The sequence below is a fragment of the Orycteropus afer genome, unplaced genomic scaffold (assembly GCF_000298275.1).
Source record: "Orycteropus afer afer isolate SDZICR_OR568_19922 unplaced genomic scaffold, OryAfe1.0 scaffold00032, whole genome shotgun sequence".
Taxonomy (NCBI): Eukaryota; Metazoa; Chordata; class Mammalia; order Tubulidentata; family Orycteropodidae; genus Orycteropus; species Orycteropus afer.
In genome coordinates, this window is record NW_006921619.1 from 4431494 (window position 1) to 4453711 (window position 22218).

At 35.0% G+C, this 22218-nt stretch overlaps 1 protein-coding gene across 1 annotated transcript in view; it reads left to right on the plus strand.

Moving 5' to 3' along the window:
* Nucleotides 1–22218, plus strand: part of ATP11B (ATPase phospholipid transporting 11B (putative)) — a 124583-nt gene that overhangs the window by 69008 nt on the left and 33357 nt on the right. Inside the window, exons 19-25 of the mRNA XM_042780284.1 lie at nt 1072–1275; nt 2520–2673; nt 6579–6681; nt 8363–8508; nt 13268–13327; nt 15123–15250; nt 16959–17097. Coding sequence (XP_042636218.1) covers nt 1072–1275; nt 2520–2673; nt 6579–6681; nt 8363–8508; nt 13268–13327; nt 15123–15250; nt 16959–17097 — 934 coding nt within the window. The remainder of the gene's footprint in view (nt 1–1071; nt 1276–2519; nt 2674–6578; nt 6682–8362; nt 8509–13267; nt 13328–15122; nt 15251–16958; nt 17098–22218) is intronic.

Genomic DNA, 22218 nt, shown 5'->3' on the forward strand with positions numbered 1-22218 from the left:
ATTGAAAGTTTTTTTTTTTTTTTTTGGGGGGGGGGTTTTTTTTGGATAGCCTTAAATTTTTTAGAATATTCCTTAGTGTTCTATCTAAGACCTTAATGATACAGTTCTTGCTTAATTTTCAGACCTCACCTCCTACCACTGTCCCTTCCACTTTATACTTCAATAATCCAAACTATAGTTCCCCTCCGAATGCCAGCTCTAAAGTAAAACTATTCTATTTTGTGCCTTTTTTCTTGACAAGGCTGTCTTCTGCCTAGAATAGTCATCCTTTCCATACTCACCAGTAAAGACTTATTCATAAAAATATAGCTCAGATACTACCTCCAACCCAGTAAGACCTTTCCTGACCCCGAACAGGATTAAAACGTCTCTCCTTTGTCAAGTTTCTGTTTTGTACTTATTTCTGTTGTCCTTGTGCCACTGTAATTATATAACAACTTTGTCCTTTGTTAGCCTGTGAATTCCTTGAGTTTGTTTATTCTTTTGCTCAATTCCCCAGCATCCGTCTCAATGTCTGGTTCAGTTTCTTGAATTAAATTGAATTCTACAGACTAATCCTGTAGTTTATTTTCCTCTACTCTCTAAATCAAAGAGTGTTTGCATTTTTCTTTAATCTGGGTTTTCATTTGTCTTTGAGACTTCTGAGATTCATTTGGAGTCTCAAGTTTTGATGTTTAAACTGGTGATATGAGGGAGAGAGTTTCTTATTAAAAAAAGAGAGAAATCTGCTTTTAATTTTAAATATGAGAGTTTATAATAAGTTTAAGTCCATATATTTTGATCCTATAAAAATCATCTTTTATGTAGGATTTAATGGTGTAATGAGGATATACTATTAAGGTACAAAGTTACACATTTTAATTGATTGACTTTATGTTAACCAAGTCATCACTAATCTGGTTATTCTACTTTCTTCCCTAATAGGAAAAAATTTCAGTTGTATTGCTATACTATAACTTTTCACAGGTCAGGAGTTCACAATTTAACTTATCTACACTATGTGGCTTATTCTTAAAATAGTTTTTTAAAAAAAGTACTCTCTATTCCCAACTTTGTTTATTCTATTTTCAGACTACAAGATAAAGTTCGGGAAACAATTGAAGCATTGAGAATGGCTGGTATTAAAGTGTGGGTACTTACAGGAGATAAACATGAAACAGCTGTTAGTGTCAGTTTATCATGTGGACATTTTCACAGAACTATGAATATCCTTGAACTTACAAACCAGAAATCAGACAGTGAATGTGCTGAACAATTGAGGCAGCTTGCCAGAAGGTAAGAATACATAGATAGCTGGATCGTGCTTCAGGGCTCAGCAAACTACGGCCCACAGGCCAAATCTAGTCCACTGTCTGTTTTGTATAGTGTTTTTACATTTTTAATGATTGAAAAAAAAAAATCCAAAGAAAACAGTATTTTATGACATGTGAAAATTATATGAACTTCTGATTTCCATGTCTGTAAATAAAGTTAGAATGGAACACAGCCATATTCATTTGTTTATAGATTACATATGGCTGCTTTTGTACTATAGCCCTGAGTAGTGACAGAGACCTTATGAAGTATTCTTGTCATTTCCAACTGCGTCTTGGTGCCCTGCAAATCTGTTAGTATATATTTACCCTTTATAATGTGTTGCTCATTTAATAGTCTTAGCACATCTTATTTAGAAATGGAAAGATATTTCTCAGGTGCAGAATCTGCTATGCTGTAAACTCAGTGGTAAACTGTAGTATTTTCCTTGTGATGCATGTATGTAGTACAGTGGTACCCTGAGTGCTGGCCTGCAAAAAAAGAACTTGCAGTAGAATGTAAATCTACACAATACTTCATCAAGAAAGTCTTAAGGGGAGTGGGGAAATGAAATAGTAAGGTAATAATATGCTCAGTGATATAGTTGATTTAAATATAGTGCAACTCCTTTTCTCTTTCTGCCAACAATGTGCCTAACTACCAACAGTCAAACCGCCATTTGAGGTAGCACCTGTGTGCCCACAAGGGCCGTGTTATCTGTGATCCATTTTGTCTGGTGTTTTATCTATGTCTGGCATTGCAATTCCATTATAGAGTTTGACATTAAGAGATAGTACAAATTTTTTCATTCCTTTCCTTCCTACTTACACATAGGGTGAATTTTACTCAATGGATTTTCCTAAACATTAACTTTTTTTTTAATTAGGTGCATCTACTAAGTGCATAACTAATAACGTTTCTATTTTTATAAAGCTTTTCATACAATTTGTAAAAATACCCATATCAGATTGTGCTACATTTCAGAGTTTAGAAAATACACTTACTGTATCTATATACCAATTGATTATAAAATTGAATATCATCTGTTTTACTGATGATATCAGTGTCTTAACTTTCATGTCTTAAGACAGAGTTTGTTCCCTGACATAGTCTTGTAATTATAAAGTCTGTACATCCATCTTTCAGTAGGAATCTTTTGCTACTGTGTAAGTATAAATAATGTGCCTTCAAAGTATCTTACAGATGATATAATTACTTTCTTTTAGAATTACAGAAGATCATGTGATTCAGCATGGGCTGGTCGTGGATGGTACCAGCCTATCTCTTGCACTCAGGGAACATGAAAAACTATTCATGGAAGTTTGCAGAAATTGCTCAGCTGTATTGTGCTGTCGTATGGCACCACTGCAGAAAGCAAAAGTATGTATGAGTTATAAGTTCTATGAAGATACTTAGATCCAAAATTATTCTTTAAAGATAATACCTTATCTTATTCTATTTGGTGATATGCAGTATGTCAATCTAGCATGTTATGAATTTTTACAATAAAACTTTGGAATTTTCAGAGTGAACATTAAGGTTTCAGCTATTCATGATGACCTAGAAAGTCTGTGATAGGTGGAAGTTGTGATTTTACAAATTTGAACTGTGATACTATGGTTACAGAAGTTAATTAATTAATTAATGAGAAGCCTAGGAGACTTCATTCATCTGCACTTTCAAGTGACTCTTACTCTTTGCTTATTTCTGCAATCTCATAAATTGATTGTTCTGACTTCTTGTTTAAATGGCTATCAACAGAACTTTAATAAATTGTTGAGAAGCCAATTAACTTGTGGTATGAGGCTATAAACAGGACAGATTTAAATTTCAACTATGAATCAAGTAAAAGCCTAAAACATTTTTTTGTAACTCCAAATTTGAAATTTGAAGTCTTATGCTGTATCCAGCACAAATATACCTTGAAATATACATTTAAACAATAATTATTTTACATGTAGATATAATGAATTAAACATCTTTTTTTTTTTTTTTTGGCTTCATAGAATTTTATGCCTGTATTATTGTAATTCATGTATCCCTCCCTATGGAGATTAAACCAGAGACCAGACATTGCTAATGCTTAGCTTAAGAGAAATGAACAAATGTTTAAGTTATTTTAACTCACTAGGATTAAAAGAGGAGCTCTGGTAGTGTAGTGCCTAAGGCACTTGACTGCTAATCAGAAGGCTGGCGGTTCAAACCCACCAGCGACTCCTTGGAAGAAAGGTTGGGCAATCTACTTCCATAGAGATAACGCCTCGGAAACCCAAGGAGGGATCGTTGTGAGTCGGATCTGACTCGACAGCACAAAACAACAACAGCAGAGGAATAGAAGAGAGAGATTATGCATGTACCTGAATACCTCATTGCCTCATAATTTCTCTCCCTACAAACATTCTCACTGGGCTTTTTTTGTGCTGTATTCTGTTTTAATATTCAGGCATTATAATTATTTGTACTTGTAAAAATATAAATCACTTAAATTCTTTTTAATTCCCACTAAATTGTAGTAAATGAGGTAGGGGATTTTTGTTTTGTTTTTGTAGACACAAACAAGGAGATATTTATTATAAATAATTTGTTACACCTAAGTTTAAAAATTCTGCTATTATCAACTTCCGTTAGAACGTGAAAAAAGCTTCATGTAAAGAAATTTTTGTTCCAATGGTGTATTAGCTAACATGGCACCATTTTGCTCATTTAACTTTGTAGAAAAAGCAGCTAGAGAATGGAATCTAAATAAACTGGCCATAGAAATAGAGAAGGCCTGCAGATTCGTAGTTTTTTTAATCCAGTACACAAAAATTGCTTTGAAGTGAGATGTAAAACCATGCATGGGCTATTGTAATAAATTTTTAATGCTTCGCTTATCTCATCCAACACAACTGTTAAATGTTGTTGTTGTTATATGCCGTCAAGTTGCCCCCGACTCATAGCAACCCCTCCTTAGGTCTCCGAGGCAGTATCACTATGGAAGTAGATTGCCCAACCTTCTTTCCGAGGAGTGGCTGGTGGGTTTGAACCACCAGCCTTCTGGTTAGCAGTCAAGTGCCTTAGGCACTATGCTACCAGAGCTCCTAACTTTTAAATAGTAGTGTGGAAACCACCCAGCTGACTGTAGGTCATGAGGTTCCTGTTCTATGTACCATAAAGGTGTAAGTGGAAGGTGAAAGGATAATGTAACTAGTGATTACACATTACATATTCATACCAAGTTTTAGCTTTCACTTCCCTTCAACTCTGAAAAAGTATTACATAAAAGGTTTTTGGGAAAGGAACTGAAGAGATGCCATTCCTGGCTCCGATTTCATTATGATTGATAAAAGTTTTTTTCTTCCTCTAAGAACTGAGACTCTCTTCTAACATAAAATCATAAAGATATGTTAATGAAAAAAAGTTCCCAAACTACTCAAAGAATATTTTACAGTGTTCTTTATTCCCATTAATTTGATCACTGTTTGTCAAAGTACAGATGAGAAGACTTAGGCTCTAGTAAGTGACTTGCCCAGAGGGGCCACAAGATGGTAATTAGGATGTCTTAGACTCCAAAGCACATACCTTTTTTTTCTCCCGAGCCATATATTTTGTCTATTTACTATCACATATTTATTTAATCAAATCTTATATTTCCCTTATATGTTATTCTTCACAAACTTAATATATGTTTAATATAAAAAGAGCTCTCTACTTCACATCTTTGTAATCTTATTCTGAGAATGGTTAAGTAATGTTTTTCTTTTAGAAGATGGACTAGATCTAGGTATCCAGAATGATGTTTTTTAATTGGTCCTGTAAAAGTATAAGTGTATGCTACAGAAAAAATATTTAAAGGTTTTTACTTTGATCTTAAAAGAAAAAAAAGTATGATTTATGGTCTCACAAAGGGATTTTCAAACTGCTTTCATAACATTATGACTCGACACTGAATCTTACTTAGTATTTTGCTGTTAAATCAGATAATTTGATCTTACCAAATTGATGGGGAAAAAATTAAGTTTATTTTTAATTTATTTAATTTACTACATCATAATTTGGACAATATCAGTTTTCTTACAAAACCAAGAAATAATGTGTTTGATACAGCTTTTGTCAATACTTAAAAGTAGTTACTCATATCCCCTTTTTTAAGTCAGAGGACTTCTTGAAAATCTTACTTAAAAAAAAAAAAGTTGTGTATTCTCTTCCCAGCACAGAAACTCTGGTCTCTGTGTCTTTGCTTTACTTTGTTAGCACCACACGTGATATGCAAAACACCTGAATGTTTGTTAAGTAAGACATTTGAGAAATGGAAATACCAATTCACTGTGGCCTGATCAGCTAGTATTTTTTCCCTTGCTGCTTTTCACAGGTGATGCTGTCTCTTGAAGACAGGTGACTGTGTGATTCCTTATCTAGTCATACTGTGTAAATCATTCTTAAGAGTCTGTAAATTACTTCACATTTGCAACTCTTCTTTTTTGTTTTAATGCTCTTGTAGTAAATGGTTAAAACCTAAATGTTCAATGTTATAATTAAAGTTTATAGTGTATTGTTAAATGTTAATAAAATTCAAAGAAAATATTCTCATAATTTTGATAATACTTTAAAATACTTGCTCTGTGTTAGGGGCATTAGCATAATGTTTACATTAACATTCTGTTTACATTATTTCAGTTATTTTGAACAACAAACTACTAAGGCAGATATAATTATCTCTAATTTCCAGATGAGGGAAATAAAGTTAGGGAGGTTAAATATTTTAGCTAAAGCCATATAATCAGTAAACAGCAGAACTGTCTTGAACTGCTGACTTTAAAACCTTACCTCATAAAAGTACATGAAGGAATTCAAAAGAAACCTTTTGCTTTAATTTAACCTTGATTATGTTTTCAATTTTTTTTAGTTTTGTTGATTATAAAAAAAAAATAGTTGTCTTTCCTCTATATCAAGTGAAAAGAATAATTTCTTGAGAAAGATAAAAAAAATTTTACCTGACAGTTAAAATAATGTAATGATTTGCACAATTAAATTACTTTAATTTTTTTTAATTTAAGCTGTATGTAAAAAGATTCTTGCTCCCTATTATAAAATCTAAAGATAATCTGTTTTGTTACGACATATCTGAAAGACATTCTAAAATACTAATAGAGGCATCCCTCAAAAAATGAACCCTGTTGCAAAATATTAAATATTTTTCTTTCTACTGTTCTTACTACAGAGTCATTTCAAATAAATGACTTTATACAAATACAAGAAATTTGAAATTGTGTCATAATGAACTAATTAATTTGTATGTCTTTCAGGTAATAAGACTGATAAAAATCTCACCTGAGAAACCTATAACATTGGCTGTTGGTGATGGTGCTAATGATGTCAGCATGATACAAGAAGCACATGTTGGCATAGGTGATTGATTTTTTTTTTCTCTGAATTTATAAAGTTGATAAAAATTATTAGGTAGTTTGTATTTTCCTTTTGTAGATTGAACTGCAATAGCAAATACATGAATAACAACTAAATGGAACATGATATGATGGTACTACCTATCTCCATAAGAAGCCTAATACTTAGGATATTTTATTTACAGATTTTAAATGAAGTAAATACCACATTAGTGAATTTTTGCTTTGCCAACTCATCTTCATGTTGTTGTTGTTGTTGTTATGTGCCGTTGAGTCAGACCCAACTCATAGTGGCAACTCCTTGGGTTTCTGAGGTGATATCACTACAGAAGTAGATTGCCTAGATTGCCCAACCTTCCTTCTGAGGAGTGGCTGGTGGGTTTGAACTGCCAGCCTTCTGGTTAGCAGTCAAGTGCCTTAGGCACTACACCACCAGAGCTCCTTTCATCTTCATAACAAAAACAATTTTATTTTTATATGCTGTTTTATACCTCTTAAAATATTCACACATTATTTTATACAATGTTAATTGATATTCCTTGCATTATTATGCACAACAATTTTAAGTGTGTGCTTATTGACTTGTAGCAATTATGCTTCCAGGAATTTGTTCTATGAGAGAATTTAACACATTGATATAGATCATTATTATAAACAATGTCTGTATTATATTGAGTGGCAAAGCAAATTATAAAACAAATAATCCCATTTTTGTACACATCTCTGTATTTATTAAATACACATATAAAGTAGACAGAAAAAGGCTAAAAGAATATTGACCTATAAAACAGTGTGGGTGTTTTTTATTTGTTTTTCTAGGTATTAGGATTATAGGTCATTTTCTTTATACATTTTGGTACGTTTTGATCCTTTAATGACAAAAATTAGTTAAATTTTGAAAAATAATATTTAAAAGCTGCTTTCAGATTGAAAAACTAAATTTGACAATAACTCTTTTGAAACTCAAAGGGTTATTATAACCTTAAAAAAAAGTACTCATTTTTCAGATAAAATTATGTACTGACTCCAAATAATACTATATACTTTTCTTTAAAAAACAAAAACACTTTGAGTTATGCATGGAAGTTTTAAAACATTTAAACCTCATTTTTTGCAGGGTTCAAATAAGTCAATCTGAATATTTTGGAAATAGTGATATTGAGACTGTTGTATAGCGTTCTGTCCATCGGGAGTCTCTACTAACCACACGTTTAGGCTTATCAGTTAGAATATGTTGATGTACTCTGAACTTTTGATACCACTTTTATATTAATTGTATTTATTATATTCTAATTCTTTGAACATTAGTTTTAATACCTATTATATGCTGTATAGAAGCCTTGGTGGCACACTTGGGTGCTAATTGAAAGATTGGCAGTTTAAACCCACCAGCTGCTCCATGGGAAAAATATATGGCAGTCTGCTTCCATAAAGATTTACAGCCTGGGAAACACTATGGGGCAGCCTACTTTTGTCCTTTAGGGTCACTATAATTTGGAATGGATTCAACAGCAAGGAGTTTGTTTTTTGGGGTATTTTCTTTTGGGGAGGATGGGTATATGCTGTATATTAGGATTCAGTGTTCTTAAGTCCAGGTTCAACTGTTGTTATGTAAGATACTTGCAGATGTATCATGAAAATTACAATTATCAGTAATACTTGCTTTTTTGTTTCTTTTATTACAGGAATCATGGGTAAAGAAGGAAGACAAGCTGCAAGAAACAGTGACTATGCAATAGCTAGATTTAAATTCCTCTCCAAATTGCTTTTTGTTCATGGTCATTTTTACTATATTAGAATAGCAACCCTTGTACAGTATTTTTTTTATAAGGTGAGTTTCATGACTATTTTAGAAACAATTACTGTTGTAATAATTTGATATTTCAATGTAGTGAATAATATTGGCATAGACATTATTCTTAAAAATAGTTTCTATAAGTAAACAATATTTTATGTAATAGAATTCCATTATTTTGTTGTAATGTAACCTAAATTGATTGAGAGCAGATCAGTGGTTGCTTGTAGCCAAGGATGGACATGATAGAACTGACTGGAAAGAACAAAAAGAAACATTTTGAGGTGATAGAAAAGTTCTCTGATTTATTGTTGTGGTGGTTACACAGGTGTATAAGTTTGTCAAAATCATCAAAATAAAATTGATACATTTTGTCCTTGTTGTTCTTATATGCCATCGAGTCGGACCTGACTCATAATGACCCCTCCTTATTCTATGTAAATTAGATTCCAATAAAGTCAGTTGGTTTTAAAGTCATTTTGTCCTGAACCAGAAATAAGTTTTAATTTAACTCCAACGTAATGCCTTCAAGCAGAGATTCTTAACCTTTTTGTGCCATGGATTTGGTAGTCTAGTGAAACCTATGAATTCCTTGTCAGTATAGAGTTTTTATGTGTGTAAAATAAAATACATAGGATAACAAGGAGACTATGTTGAAATACTGTTCTATCTCTGGACCCCTTGGGAAAATGTGGGGGTCTCTGGAACCCGTGTTAAGAACTGCTGGCTACCAAGATATTTCATGTACTGGAATATTTTACATTGCTCATGTTCCTGTAGTTAAGTAATAGCTGCAAGCCAATGAAGGAGCACAAGTGAATCAATTGTATATTGTTAATAGATGATGGTGGCAGTTTTCTTCTAGCTTATCACTCTAGCTTTTACTTGTAACCTGAGTATATTAGATAGGAAGATGTTTTGTTAGTTCCTTGTATTCTGTGTTTTAAATATTTTTGCATCTTTAAACTTTTACATAGCCTTAAGTTTTAAGTAAATCTTACTTATTGAATTATATATGAAAAATATTCAATAATAGTTGAGAGGTTTTAAATTCAAAATTATGTACTGCTAGGCAATGATAGAAACCAAGAATATTTTCATTCTGGTATTTCTACTGATGGTTAGAATGCTTTTAGATTTTTTTTTAATAAAAGGGAAATCCTGCTTTCCCATTTATGTGAATGAATTATTATGTGCATATCCTCTACTTTCTTTATCAACTGTAACTGTATTTCTGGGCTCTTTAATAGACATTGGCTTCAATAAAAGTTCTCTTATTTATTTAGAATATTACTTTACAAAAAAAGTAATATGGAGGCTTTCAAATCAGTGCAATGATGTTATATTTTTTATGGTGATTTGAGTGAAAATTTACAGAACAAATTCACTTTCCATACAGCATTCACATACACTTTGTCTCATGACATTGACTACAATTTACCACAATGCAACAGCTCTCCTCCCACTTTCTCCCGATAGTTACCTCTTTCCTGTGTCCATCCTTCCATGCCCTCCTGCCCCCTGAGCTGTCTCCCTGTGCATAAACAGCCCTTCTTTCTCCCATGATTGTTTTTTCCAAGGAGTGTATCTGCCTCAGGTAAATGTTCTACTCATATGCCTGTCTTTTGTTTGGCTGGAAGCCACAGGTGTAGGTTCAATTCCAGACCTAAAGGGCAGCTAGCGGCCATAAACTCAGTAGCTCCACCAGGCCCTATCAGACCAGCAAACCTGGTCGCCCTTTTTTTTTTTCCCTCCCCTCCCCAAATGATTTTGACTTTTGTTCCACATTGTTCTCCCTTTCTATCCAGGATCTCCTATATAGGTCCCCCTCTGAGTGGTTGACATTGGTAGTCGGGCACCACCTAGATCTTCTGGTCTCACAGTTGTATGGGCTGTGGATCGCATGATGTATCAGTCATTAGGATTAATTGTTTCCATAAATCTTTGGTTTTCTTCATTCTTCTTTGCATTGGATGAGGAGAGACCCATCATTGCATCTAGATGGCTGCTTGCAAGCTTTTAAGATCCCAGTCACTACTCACCAAAGTAGTAGGTGGAACAATGTTTTGTATAGTATGTTATGCCAATTGAGCTTGATGTCCCCTGTGACTGTGATCCCAAACCCATAGGTTCAACTGCTCAGTCCCTCTGGGTAGCTGGCTGTGACCAAGAAATGACTACAGCCTTGTCCCTTGTCACCTCTACTATACACCTGGGAATTCAGATCATACAAATACACTTATAGGGTCATTGTCTGCCAACTCCATACATAGTCTTGGGTACACTCCCTATTGCATAGACATACCTAATAGTTTAGCCTGTCTACCCATCTATCCACCCATATACCCGTGTTGGCCTTCACTGACAAAGCAGTACTGTATGTGCAGAAGGGTTCATCTTTGTTGTCTGTACCTCCCATGTACCACTCTATGTCTTCCTCTTCCTTAGTGCCACCATGTTGATCACTCACATTTGGTACACTGCCCTTCTCTTCACTCAAATCAATACTTATCTCTGCCTAACAGTGTTCCCTCCCCTCCCTTCCCACCCCCGTAACCAGCAAAGAAAATTTCCCTCCATATAGAAACCTTTCCTTGACTTTTACAGTAATGGACTAATACAATATTTGTCCTTCTGTGATTGACTTATTTCACTTAGCATAATGTCCTCCAAGTTCATCCACGTTATACAGTGTTTTGCAGATTCTACATTATTTTTTAGGGTTGCGTAGTATTCCATTGTATGTATGTACCATAGTTTGGTTACCCATTCCTCAGCTGACGGACACCTAGATTGTTTCCAACTTTTTGCTACTGTAAATAGTGCTGCGATGAATATGGGTGTGCATATGTCTGTTCTTGTCCCGGCTCTCACTTCTTTTAGAATATATACCTAGTAATGGAATGGCTGGGTCAAATGGTATTTCTATTTCCAACTTTTGAAGGAATCACCATACTGCTTTCCACAGTGGTTGTACCATTTCACAGTTCCACCAGCAGTGTATGAGAGTTCCAATCTCTCCACATCCTCACCAGCATTTGTTATTTTCTATCTTGCTGAATTTTGCTACTAGTGCTCTAGCAAGATGGATCTCATTGTCGATTTGATTTGCATGTCTCTAATTGCTAATGATCGTGAGCATTTCTTCATATGATTGTTAGCCACCTGAATATCCTCCTTGGTGAAGTGTCTATTCATGTCTTCTGCCCATTTTTTAATTGGATTATTTGTCTTTTTGTTATGGAGGTGTTGGAGTTTTCTATAAATTCTAGAGATTAGTCCCTTGTTAGATATCATTGCCAAATATTTTTTCCCAATCTGTAGGTTCTCTTTTGACTCTTAGAGAAGTCTTTGGAAGCACATAAAAATTTAAATTTTAGAAGGTCCCATTCATCTAGTTTCTCTTCTGCTGTTTGTGCATTTTGGGTTATGCTTAATGGTCTATTTATGCAATATATTAGGGCCCCAAAATTAAATTTGTCCCTAGTTTTTCCTTGGGGAGCTGTATAGTTTTAGGTTTCACATTTAAGTCTTTGCTCCATCTGGAGTTAGTTTTTGTGTATGGTGTGAGGTACAGATCTTGTTTCATTTTTCTGCAAACGCATATCCAGTTTTGCCAGCACCATTTATTAAACAAACATTCTCTTCCCCGTTTAATGGATTTTTAGGGCCTTAGTCAAAGATCAGCTGACCATATGTTGATGGATCTATTTCTGGGCTCTCAGTTCTATTCCATTGGTCTGTGTGTCTGTCTATTATACCCGTACCAGTACCAGGCAGTTTTGACTACTGTGGCTGTATAGTAGGTTTGAGATCTGGCAGTGTGAGACCTCCTACTTTGTTTTTCTTCTTCAATAGTGCTTTGCTTATTCAAGGTTGCTTTCCTTTCCATATAAAGTTAGTGATTGGTTTTTCCATATTCTCAAAAAGTGTTGATGGGATCTGGATTGGGATTACACTGAATGTATAGATTGCTTTGGGTAGAGATAACATTTTCACAATTTTCAATCTTCTATCCACGAGCATAGGATGTTCTTCCATTTATATAGATTTCATATGGTTTCTTGAAGTAGTTTTTTATAGTTTTCTTTGTACAGGTCTTTTGTGTTCCTGGTAAGATTTATTCCCAAGTATTTTATTTTTTGTGATACCTATTGTAAATGGTATTGATTTCCTTATTTCTTTTTCAGCAATCTCTTTGCTGGTATAGAGGAATACAGCTGATTGTGGGATGTTGACCTTGTATCCTGCCATGATGCTAAATTTCTCAATTAGTTCCAGGAGATTTTTGACTGAGTCTCTTGGGTTTTCTAAGTGTAGGATCATATCAGCAAATAGGAATAGTTTGACTTCTTCCTTACCAATTTGGATGCCTTTGATTTCCCTTTCTTGCCTTATTGTCCTGGCTAGGACTTCCAGTACAGTGTTGAATAGAAGTGGTGATAGAAGGCATCCTTCTCTGGTTCCTGTTCTCAGGAGGAATGGTTTCAGTCTCTCTCCATTGAGAATAATGTTGGCTGTTGGTTTTGCATGGATGCCCTTTATTATGTTGAGGAATGTCCCTTCTATTCCTATTTTGCTGAGAGTTTTGATCAGAAATGGGTGTTAGAGTTTATCAGATGCCTTTTCTGCATTAATTGATATGATCATGTGGTTTTTCTCCTTTGTTTTATTCATGTGGTGGATGACATTGATTGTTTTTCTAATGTTGAACCACACAGTGATGTTATTTTTCAGAAATTTCTCTTTTAGACCTACATATCTTAATTATTTCCTTTTTAATCTTGTTTTTCAGAATGTGTGCTTTATCACACCCCAGTTTTTATATCAGTTCTACTGTTTGTTTTCTCAACAGGTAAGTAAATAGAAGTTTATATTTTGTTCTTTCAGAATGAAATATGTGTGTTCAGTTTTTCATCACACTTGGAGTGACTTTTTCCATTTTTTCTTAGCCTTGCAGGTAACTAGACAAAACCCTTCTGATTAGTTTATTTAATCAGTATAATATTTATAGTATTTCTTTATTTTGGATTTCAGTTTTAGGTAAAATATGTTTCAATTCTGGGTGCTTTTAAGAAAATAAACATTAATTCTTTCAAGCTTATGAGGGAATTTTGATACCATGGTTCAACTTATCTGTAATACTTGTTTCTGGAGAATCCTTATCAAGCCAGGCCACGTAACTGTTGGAGGATTGCTTCAGTATTGACTTTTTTTTTTTTTTTTAACTCATAGAGTTTTTTAGATTTGGAAGGAACTTTAGGGATGGAGTCCAGGAATGACATACAGGTTTCATCTTCCAAGGTAGCTCTATATGATTGATAGGGCCCACCTGGAGTACTTTATTGAAAAAGATTCTGAAGCTATAGGTTAAGAAGAGGGAAAATGCTGTAACTGATTAGGAGTGGTTGTAAAAGGCACAGGAGCCCTGGTGGAAAAGTGGTTAAACTCTCAGCTGCTAACTGATAGGTCAGTATTTGAACCCACTAACCTCTCCTTAGGAGAAAGATATGGCAGTCCACTTCATAAAGATTTACAGCCTTAGAAACCCTATGGGGCAGTTTTACTCTGTCCTGTAGGGTCACTTTGAGTTGGAATCAACTTGATGGCAGTTGGGTGGGTAATGGGCACAGGATGGATCTTTGGTCACACATGTAACATATTTGCCATTCTTGCTATACTTGGTCTTATTTTATAGATAAGAAAATTGAAATCCCCAGAAAGTAAGTAATTTGGCCAAGACCACATAGAGAAATTAACGACTAAACCGTGATTTGAACCTGGTTCTAATTAAGTACTCTTCACGTACCCCACTGCCCATGTCACATTGACCAAGACATTGGCTCTGATTTGTTGAAAAATTAGAGCTTTAATTTTTTTAGGTTTTTCATGAGTTGTTTTTATCCTTGACCATTATTTTTTCTTCTGTTTACAGTCTGTAAAACCAGATTCCCAATCTGCTTAAGCATTGATTTCTAGAAACAAAGTTTGCTTAACTGAAGTAAAGAAAGCTTTAAGAGCATATGACAAGGGGACCTTAACTTATTTTGATTAGGTATTTCATGGACATTAAGTATAATTTGAGAGACGCTATTAACAGCAAAAAGAGTATATGAAGCAGTTAGTATCAATAGTAGTACAGATGACAATTTAGAGGAAGAAGCTGTCATCCAAGACTTAGGCTGTTAGGCAAGGTTCATGTTGATGTTCAGTGCCTTAAAGGAAGTGTAGGGCTTAGTTGAGGAGACAGAGGCATGGAAGGAAGACTATATGTAGCATATCATGAGGAATAATAAGAAATCTAGGATGCATGTAGGAGAATTATGTAAAATTGCATCACAGAGACCAAATTGTGGAGAAACTTGAATTGTAGATCTAATTTACTATAATTATAAAAATATTTTATATAGCCAAATATTCCAGTTTCCACAAAGAATATAAATCTAGGAACATTATATGCTTACATCTATATGAAACACAAATTGGAATTATTAAAATGGCTTTTGATGTAAGTTGAAAAAAACTATATAATTTTATGCTTATTTTTTAAATATGCTGCTTTATGATGACATGCAAAAGTATAATAGTAATACATAATTGCAAAAGTATAATAGTATAATCTCAAAATGCCTACCAATTTCTCTTTCTAGACTCTGTATGACAGCGTGTACCTGACTTTGTACAATATTTGTTTCACTTCTCTACCTATTCTGATATATAGTCTTTTGGAACAGCATATAGACCCTCATATATTACAGAGCAAGCCCACTCTCTATCGGTAAAGTATTTTCCAGTATTTTGGACTGTTTATAACATTTCTGGTTATAACTAATACATTCAGTGGTTACTAATTTTTTTTAAGTACCAAAATAACAAGATAATATGTTATTTTTCACTAATGTCTTAGTGATTAAAATTTTACTAAGGAAAATAGTTTTGTGGAATAACATAGAGAAAATTTGAATAATTTTCCTAGTGTTTTTAAGAATGAGCCCGTTCATCCTAAGAATACAGTGAGCAGTTTGTATAACTTGTGCTTACTGTTTCAAGGAGTTCTGGTGGCGCAGTGGTTAAAAAGCATTTGGCTGTTAATCAGAATGTCAGAGGTTTGAACCCACCAGCCATTCTTCAGAGCAATGAGGCCATCTGCTTCTATAAAGATTTACAGACTTGGAAACCTTACGTGGCAGTTGTACTTGGTCCTGTAGGGTTGCTGTGAGTTCAGAATCGACTCAATGGCAGTAGGGTTGGTTTTGGTTTGGTTTTACTGTTTCAAACCATTAATACTTCATTTTGTATGTATTAACGAAGTTATTTAGTAATTGGTAATCTCTGGAGTCCCTAAATAGTTTGTGTTTACAGTATTGTTAAATTCATGAATAATAATCAGTGCAAAAGGACCCCTGTTGGTGCAGTTGTTAAGCCCTTGACTGCTAACCGAAAGGTCAGTGGTTCAAACCCACCCTCCAATCCATAAGAGAAAAATGTGGTAGTCTGCTTCTACAAAATTTATAGCCTTGGAAACCCTGTGGGGCAGGTCTACTCTGTTCTGGGGTTGCTATGAGTCAGAATCAACTTTATGGGAATGGGTTTATCACTGCAAAATGCAGGATTTAGGACATTAATTTCAATCCTAGATCCCCTGGGTTACTCCTGTGTCCCCAAGTAATCATTTTCTATAGTGTTGGACCTGTGCCCCAAGACCAGCTTATGGTTCCTACATTCCCTGACTTCTACTCTTACAGGAGGGATCCAGTTAACCAGAAAAGCTAATAACCTGTTTTGATTTTCCAGGATATCTAAATCTGGGCTTTACCCAAGATTGGCACAGACTGTTCTTTCCATACTGAGTATTGATGGAAGTGAAGTTGATTAGGAACCTCAGTGCTGAACCTAATTCAAATGACTCCACTGAAAAGAAACTGATTGTAGAGTGACCAGATGTTTACAGAAGAGTATCAGACAGATAAACCAACATTCATAATCAAACTGAAATATTAGGTCTTTATTATACTTCTTTATTAAATGAGAAAATACATTTTAACATAGTATGAGAACTGTAGGGAGCTTTGGTGGCATAGTGCCTAAGGCATTTAACTGCTAACCAGAAGGCTGGCGGTTAAAAACCACCAGCCACTCCTTGGAAGGAAGATTGGGCAATCTACTTCTGTAGTCATGCCACCTCAGAAACCTAAGGAAGGGTTGCTATGAGTCGGGTTCGACTCAACGGCAGTGTGTTTGGTTTTGGTTTTGGTTTTTGTTTATGAGAGTTATAAGCTACTACACAGTAATACACTACACAATATTATAAGCAGTGGTCTGTAAATTTGGGTTTATCCTTTCTGCTAAGATTTTCAAGCAATTTTAAATTAAAAATCCATCTTATTTTTTAAATCATCCAATAATAATAATTATTTAGTAGGTAAATAATAAATGTGAGTCCTAATGTGTGCCATTCTCTCTTTTTTTCTTTTGTTAATTTACAGAGACATTAGTAAAAACTGCCATCTAAGCATTAAAACATTTCTTTACTGGACCATCCTGGGTTTCAGCCATGCCTTCATCTTCTTTTTTGGATCGTACTTTCTACTAGGGAAAGATATATCTCTACTTGGAAATGGCCAGGTAAGATACACAGTTTTGGGTGGATTTTTTTTTTTTTTAATGTTTTCTCATATTTTTATTTTGTTTTCTTTTTGATAAATATCTGTTGTAAAAAATGTAAGTAAAATTTTATTTAAATTAAAAAATTGTAGATATTAAACTAAAATGCAGTTTGTTTTTCTTAAATAAAATTACATACGAGTAAAAGTTGAAACAGTAATGCAATCCAGTGTAATGTTAGTATGAAACTCAAGTTACTAAACAGTTTTACTATTCAAAATTAACTCACACAGGATATACCACACCCCTGCACGCTGTTTACCCCAGGATCATGTTTTAATAATAGCTACCTTTAACTTAGTGCTTACTTTTATGTTAAATGCTTTCCAATAATCTTCATTAATCCTTACAATCATCCTGTTAGACAGGTATTAATTATTACCCCCCCATATTCAGATGAGAAATGAATATTTAGTGTTCATTTGCTTTTAATTTCATGATTTTTTTTTTTTTAACTAGGAAGTGCTAACATATTCTTTTTGTTTTCTCTTGTTGTTGGTTTTTTGTTTTCGTTTTTGTCTTGTTTTGTTTTGTTTTTGGTGCCACAACCCAGGAATGAACCCTAACATATTCTTTAGTGCACACCAGCAATTGTAAGGATGTCATAAATCACTGTTTAGTATGCCCACTTTTATGAAATGTGAAATTAGGAAAGAGTGCTCCATAGTACATTGATTGTTACTCTGCATCCTAATCGGATACATTAGGATACATATATTGAGAGACTTTTGACAGAATTCCATTTCTTTCTCCAGGCTTAATTATATGGATTAGAGAGAATGACATGATCGCCGAGGTACTATGGTGGGCTGGAATTACGTATTACCCTTAGTTTCCTTTTTCCATTGGCAATACTTTTGGAGACACAGAGATACATGACTTGCAAATGACAGGGTATAAAGGTTTATCTGTTTGGAAGGAAGGTGGAGGTATCTACTTCCATGAAGATTTGCCACCTCGGGAACCCAAACAGGGGTGTTATGGGTTGGAGTTGACTCAGTGGCAGTGAGTTTTTGGTGATCTGTTCAACAAACATTTATTGAGGGCCAACCATTCTCATGTACTGTATTAGGGTCTGGGTATATGGGGGTAAGTAACTTACATACCTAGTCATGGAGCTTTGGGTCTTAAGAAGGTTATAGAAAATAGTCAAGTAAACTAATTATGTATTATGTTAGAGGAAAGAAGAAAATAGGTTTCAGTTGTAGAGAAGACTTAACCATGCTGACTCCTTTAGGATGTAGAGTAGAAACATAACTTATTGCCTGATCACTTTTGAGGACATACTTAGCCAGATTCCGTCAAAAACATCAATGTAGTTAATGTAGCATAATGGTTATGACCCGGAAAAAAAAAAAAAAAAAAACTCTCACTGCCATTGAGTCAATTCCAACTCATAGCAACCCACTTTGGGTTTCCAAGGTGGTAAATCTTTATAGTAATATGTTGCCCAGTCTTCCTTCCACAGAGTGGCTGCTGGGCTTGAACCTTCAACCTTCTGGCTGGCAATCAAATGCCTTAGGCATTATGCCATCAGAGTGCCTTATAATGGTTATAACTCAAAAAAAAAAAACCCTCATTGCCATGGAGTTGGATCTGACTCATAATGACCCCTCCTTGGGTTTCCGAGGCATATCACTACAGAAGTAGATTACCCAACCTTCCTTCCAAGGAGTGGCTGGTGGATTTGAACTGCCACCCTTCTGATTAGCAGTCAAATACCTTTAGGCACTATGCCACCAGAGCTCCCTATAATGGTTATGTTGTTGTTGTTGTTGTTATGTGCTGTTGAGTCGGACCCGACTCATAGCAACTCCTCCTTGGGTTTCTGAGGCAGTATCACTACGGAAGTAGATTGCCCAACCTTCCTTCCGAGGAGTGGCTGGTGGGTTTGAACCACCAGCCTTCTGGTTAGCAATCAAGTGCTTTAGGCACTATGCTACTAGAGCTCCTATAATGGTTATAGGACTTCCCAAATAGCTTATGTTGAGTTGTTTTTCTGAGCCAGGTGTATTACACACATTCATTTATTAAATCATCTTAACAATTCAGTGTGAGGAAAATATCATTTGTTACTGTTTTGCATATTAGAAAATTAACCTCAGAGAGGTAAGTTAGTTATGAGAATAGTATTCAAATTCAGATCTGTGTGACTTCAAAGCCTGTGAGCTTAATCACGACCCTAAATTCTTTTGAGAAATAAGTGCCTGGTGCCTTTCAGTTCAAGATTGCCACTTGTGCAAGGATCATCAAACAGATAAGTATATGAGTGAGTGGGCCAACTTCCACCTGAAATATCAAGGTAGAAACTGGACAGAGTGAAGAGGAGAGGAAAGTTTAGAAAAAGGAAAAAACTCATTGGCTGAAAAAGAAATTAAAGAGATCTTTTTTTGCTAGTTACTGCTGTTTTCTAATTTTAAAAGTAGAATGTGCCTATTGTGGTAAATTTGGAATATACAGGAAAAATTCTAAAGTAAATAAATTGCTTTTCCCTCTACCCAGATATAATTACATCTGTCATTTTAACATGTTTTTCCATTCTTTTTAATTTTTTGCTATTTTTATTACCTTCTTGACTTTTATTCTTAACATAGCCTAAGTGATTGTCTATGATATTTAAAATGTTCAGAAACATTTTGATCACAATATACTGTTGCATATCATAATTTATTTAAGTATTCCCTTAATTTGAGAATTTGTTTCTAAATTTTAATGACTTAAAAAAGTCAAATTTTGAGCATAATTTATACCATAAAAGAAAAAAAAAAACACCTTTAATGAATGATATATTGTTGTTGATTACTACTTGTTTAATTCTTGAGTTTTTTTTTCACCTTATATTGTAAATCATTAACTTCTTTACCCCCTTACTGAAGAAATCTGCCAGTTCTGTAGTGTGCCACTCAATATAAATCACTAATTAATTAATGTACCACTACAAATGAATCTACCAGTAGAATTAAACCACCTACCACCAGTGTCTTTGGTTTTGGTTGGTTACCACCAATGCCAGGCTTAGTGAAAAAGCAGCACACATTGGAATCAGTCAGAATTGGATTCACATCCAGGCATCAGTATTTATCATCTGAGTGATTTGGGATGAATTATGTAACCTCTTTAGACTCAACTTCCTCACCTACAAAATGAGGGGCATAATCCCTACCTTACAGGTTTGCTGTGAGGATTAAGTACATAATATGTGTTAAGCACTAAGTATAGTGCCTAGTATATAGAAGTACTGCTTTTACTAGACAATCATTATTATATTGAAGACCCCCATCCTACCTGATCTACTTCTCCCAAAAACTCTCTTCTCTTTAAGCCTCCTTACTGGCTCTCTTAGAACATTGTGTGCTTGGTTCCACTTTCAACCCATTGTTTATGTTTTCTCTCCAAAGTGTTCTTGCCTCTCTCCCAAGCCTTCTCTCACTACCACCTGTTCTTCGGATTTGAGCCCATAGACCTCTATTCTTTTGCTCCAACTCCCTCGTGTCTCCTGAGCTAAAAATCTAGACTTCTTATCTACGTCTCCTTGTTCAGCACTAGACGTGTTGAATGCTTCCTGTTTTCCACACATTTTTCTTTTAGAGAGAGAGAAAGTTTTAGGTGAAAGTTTACACAGCAAGTTAGGTTCTACTTTAACAATTTTTATACAAATTGTTCCATGCCATTGCTTAAAATTTTTATAATATGTCAGCATTCTCATTTTTTTCCGTTGTTTGTTTTCTTTCCATTGATCTAGCTTGCCTTCTCTTTCTTGCCCTCTCATCTTTGCGTTCATGTAACTGTTAACCATTTGGTCTCATATAGTTAACTGTTTAAGGGACTACTTTACTCATGAGTGATACTGTTTATTTTATAAGCCAGTCAATTATTTGTCTGAAAAGTAACCTGCAGAAATAGCTTTAGTTCCAGGTTCATATGGGGTGGTAGTTAAGTTTGTGTGTCAGCGTGGCTGGGCCTAGTTGAGTGGCTGCGCTGCTAGATGTAGTTATTCCCTGTGGTGAGATTAGGATTTAACTCCATGGTAGAATCTATTGGAATACCTGAGTAGCTGTTTTAGGAATGTGGTCTGCTTCCAGTATATAAGAATCAACTTTGAAGAGGGTCTTCAGCTTGAACCCTGCTTGTAGCCAAGCTGTTATTCAGCAGCCTGCCGTGCCCTTAGCATCTTGGGACTTATTCTAGACTTGAATTAGTGGCCTACCATATTGTTTGGTAACATTGGGACTGTGCCTTTTTACTTGTCAACCTTGGGCTTGTCGGCCTCAACAGCCAGCAGCTGTCTGAGTGAAGAAAAGCCTCCAGCTTCAGTGGGCCAGGCAAAGGAAGGAGACAGAGCTGAAGCCCAAGGTTGAGGGGCTTTCACCCAGCCCCTAGAGCCTGGCACTTTGAACTCAGACTTAATGCCTCCAAAATTGTAAGAGAATAAACTCCTGTTTGTTCAAGCCATTCCATTTGTGGTATTTCTGTTAGAGTTGGTACTAGGTAACCAAAACGAAGGGTATCTTAGGAAAATTGTCTTGGGGGTTCATCTAGCCTCTAGCTTCTTTTGGTCCAGTAGGTCTGGCCTTTTTTAGGAATTTGAGTTTTGTTCTACATTTTGTTCCCATTCTATCCAAGATCATCCTGACATGGTCTTGTAGTGGTAGCTGGGCACCATCTAGTTCTTCTGGTCTCAGGTTAAGAGATTATGGTTCAAGTGGGCTATTAGTCCTGTGGTCTAGTTTCTTGAGCCTTTGATTTCCTGCATTATCTTTTGCTTTATACAAGTAAAGACCAATAGTTGTACCTTATATGGCAGCTGGCAAGCTTTCAAGACCCCAGATGCAGACATTATTCTCGTATCTAAAGAAATCTGCAAAAAACTATGGGCCTGGACTATAATACGGTATTAGAGGAAAGTACTTGAAAGAAATGTGACTGGAGGTAAAAATGAAGTTAATGTGAACAAGTGATCCTGAGACGGAAGCAAATGAAAGAGTTAGCATTGATTTGGGATTTGAGTCCAACAGGGGAGTTCAGAGGAAGTTAAGGTTCTACACACACATACCCTTTTTTTGTATAAAGTCCTAGCAGTGT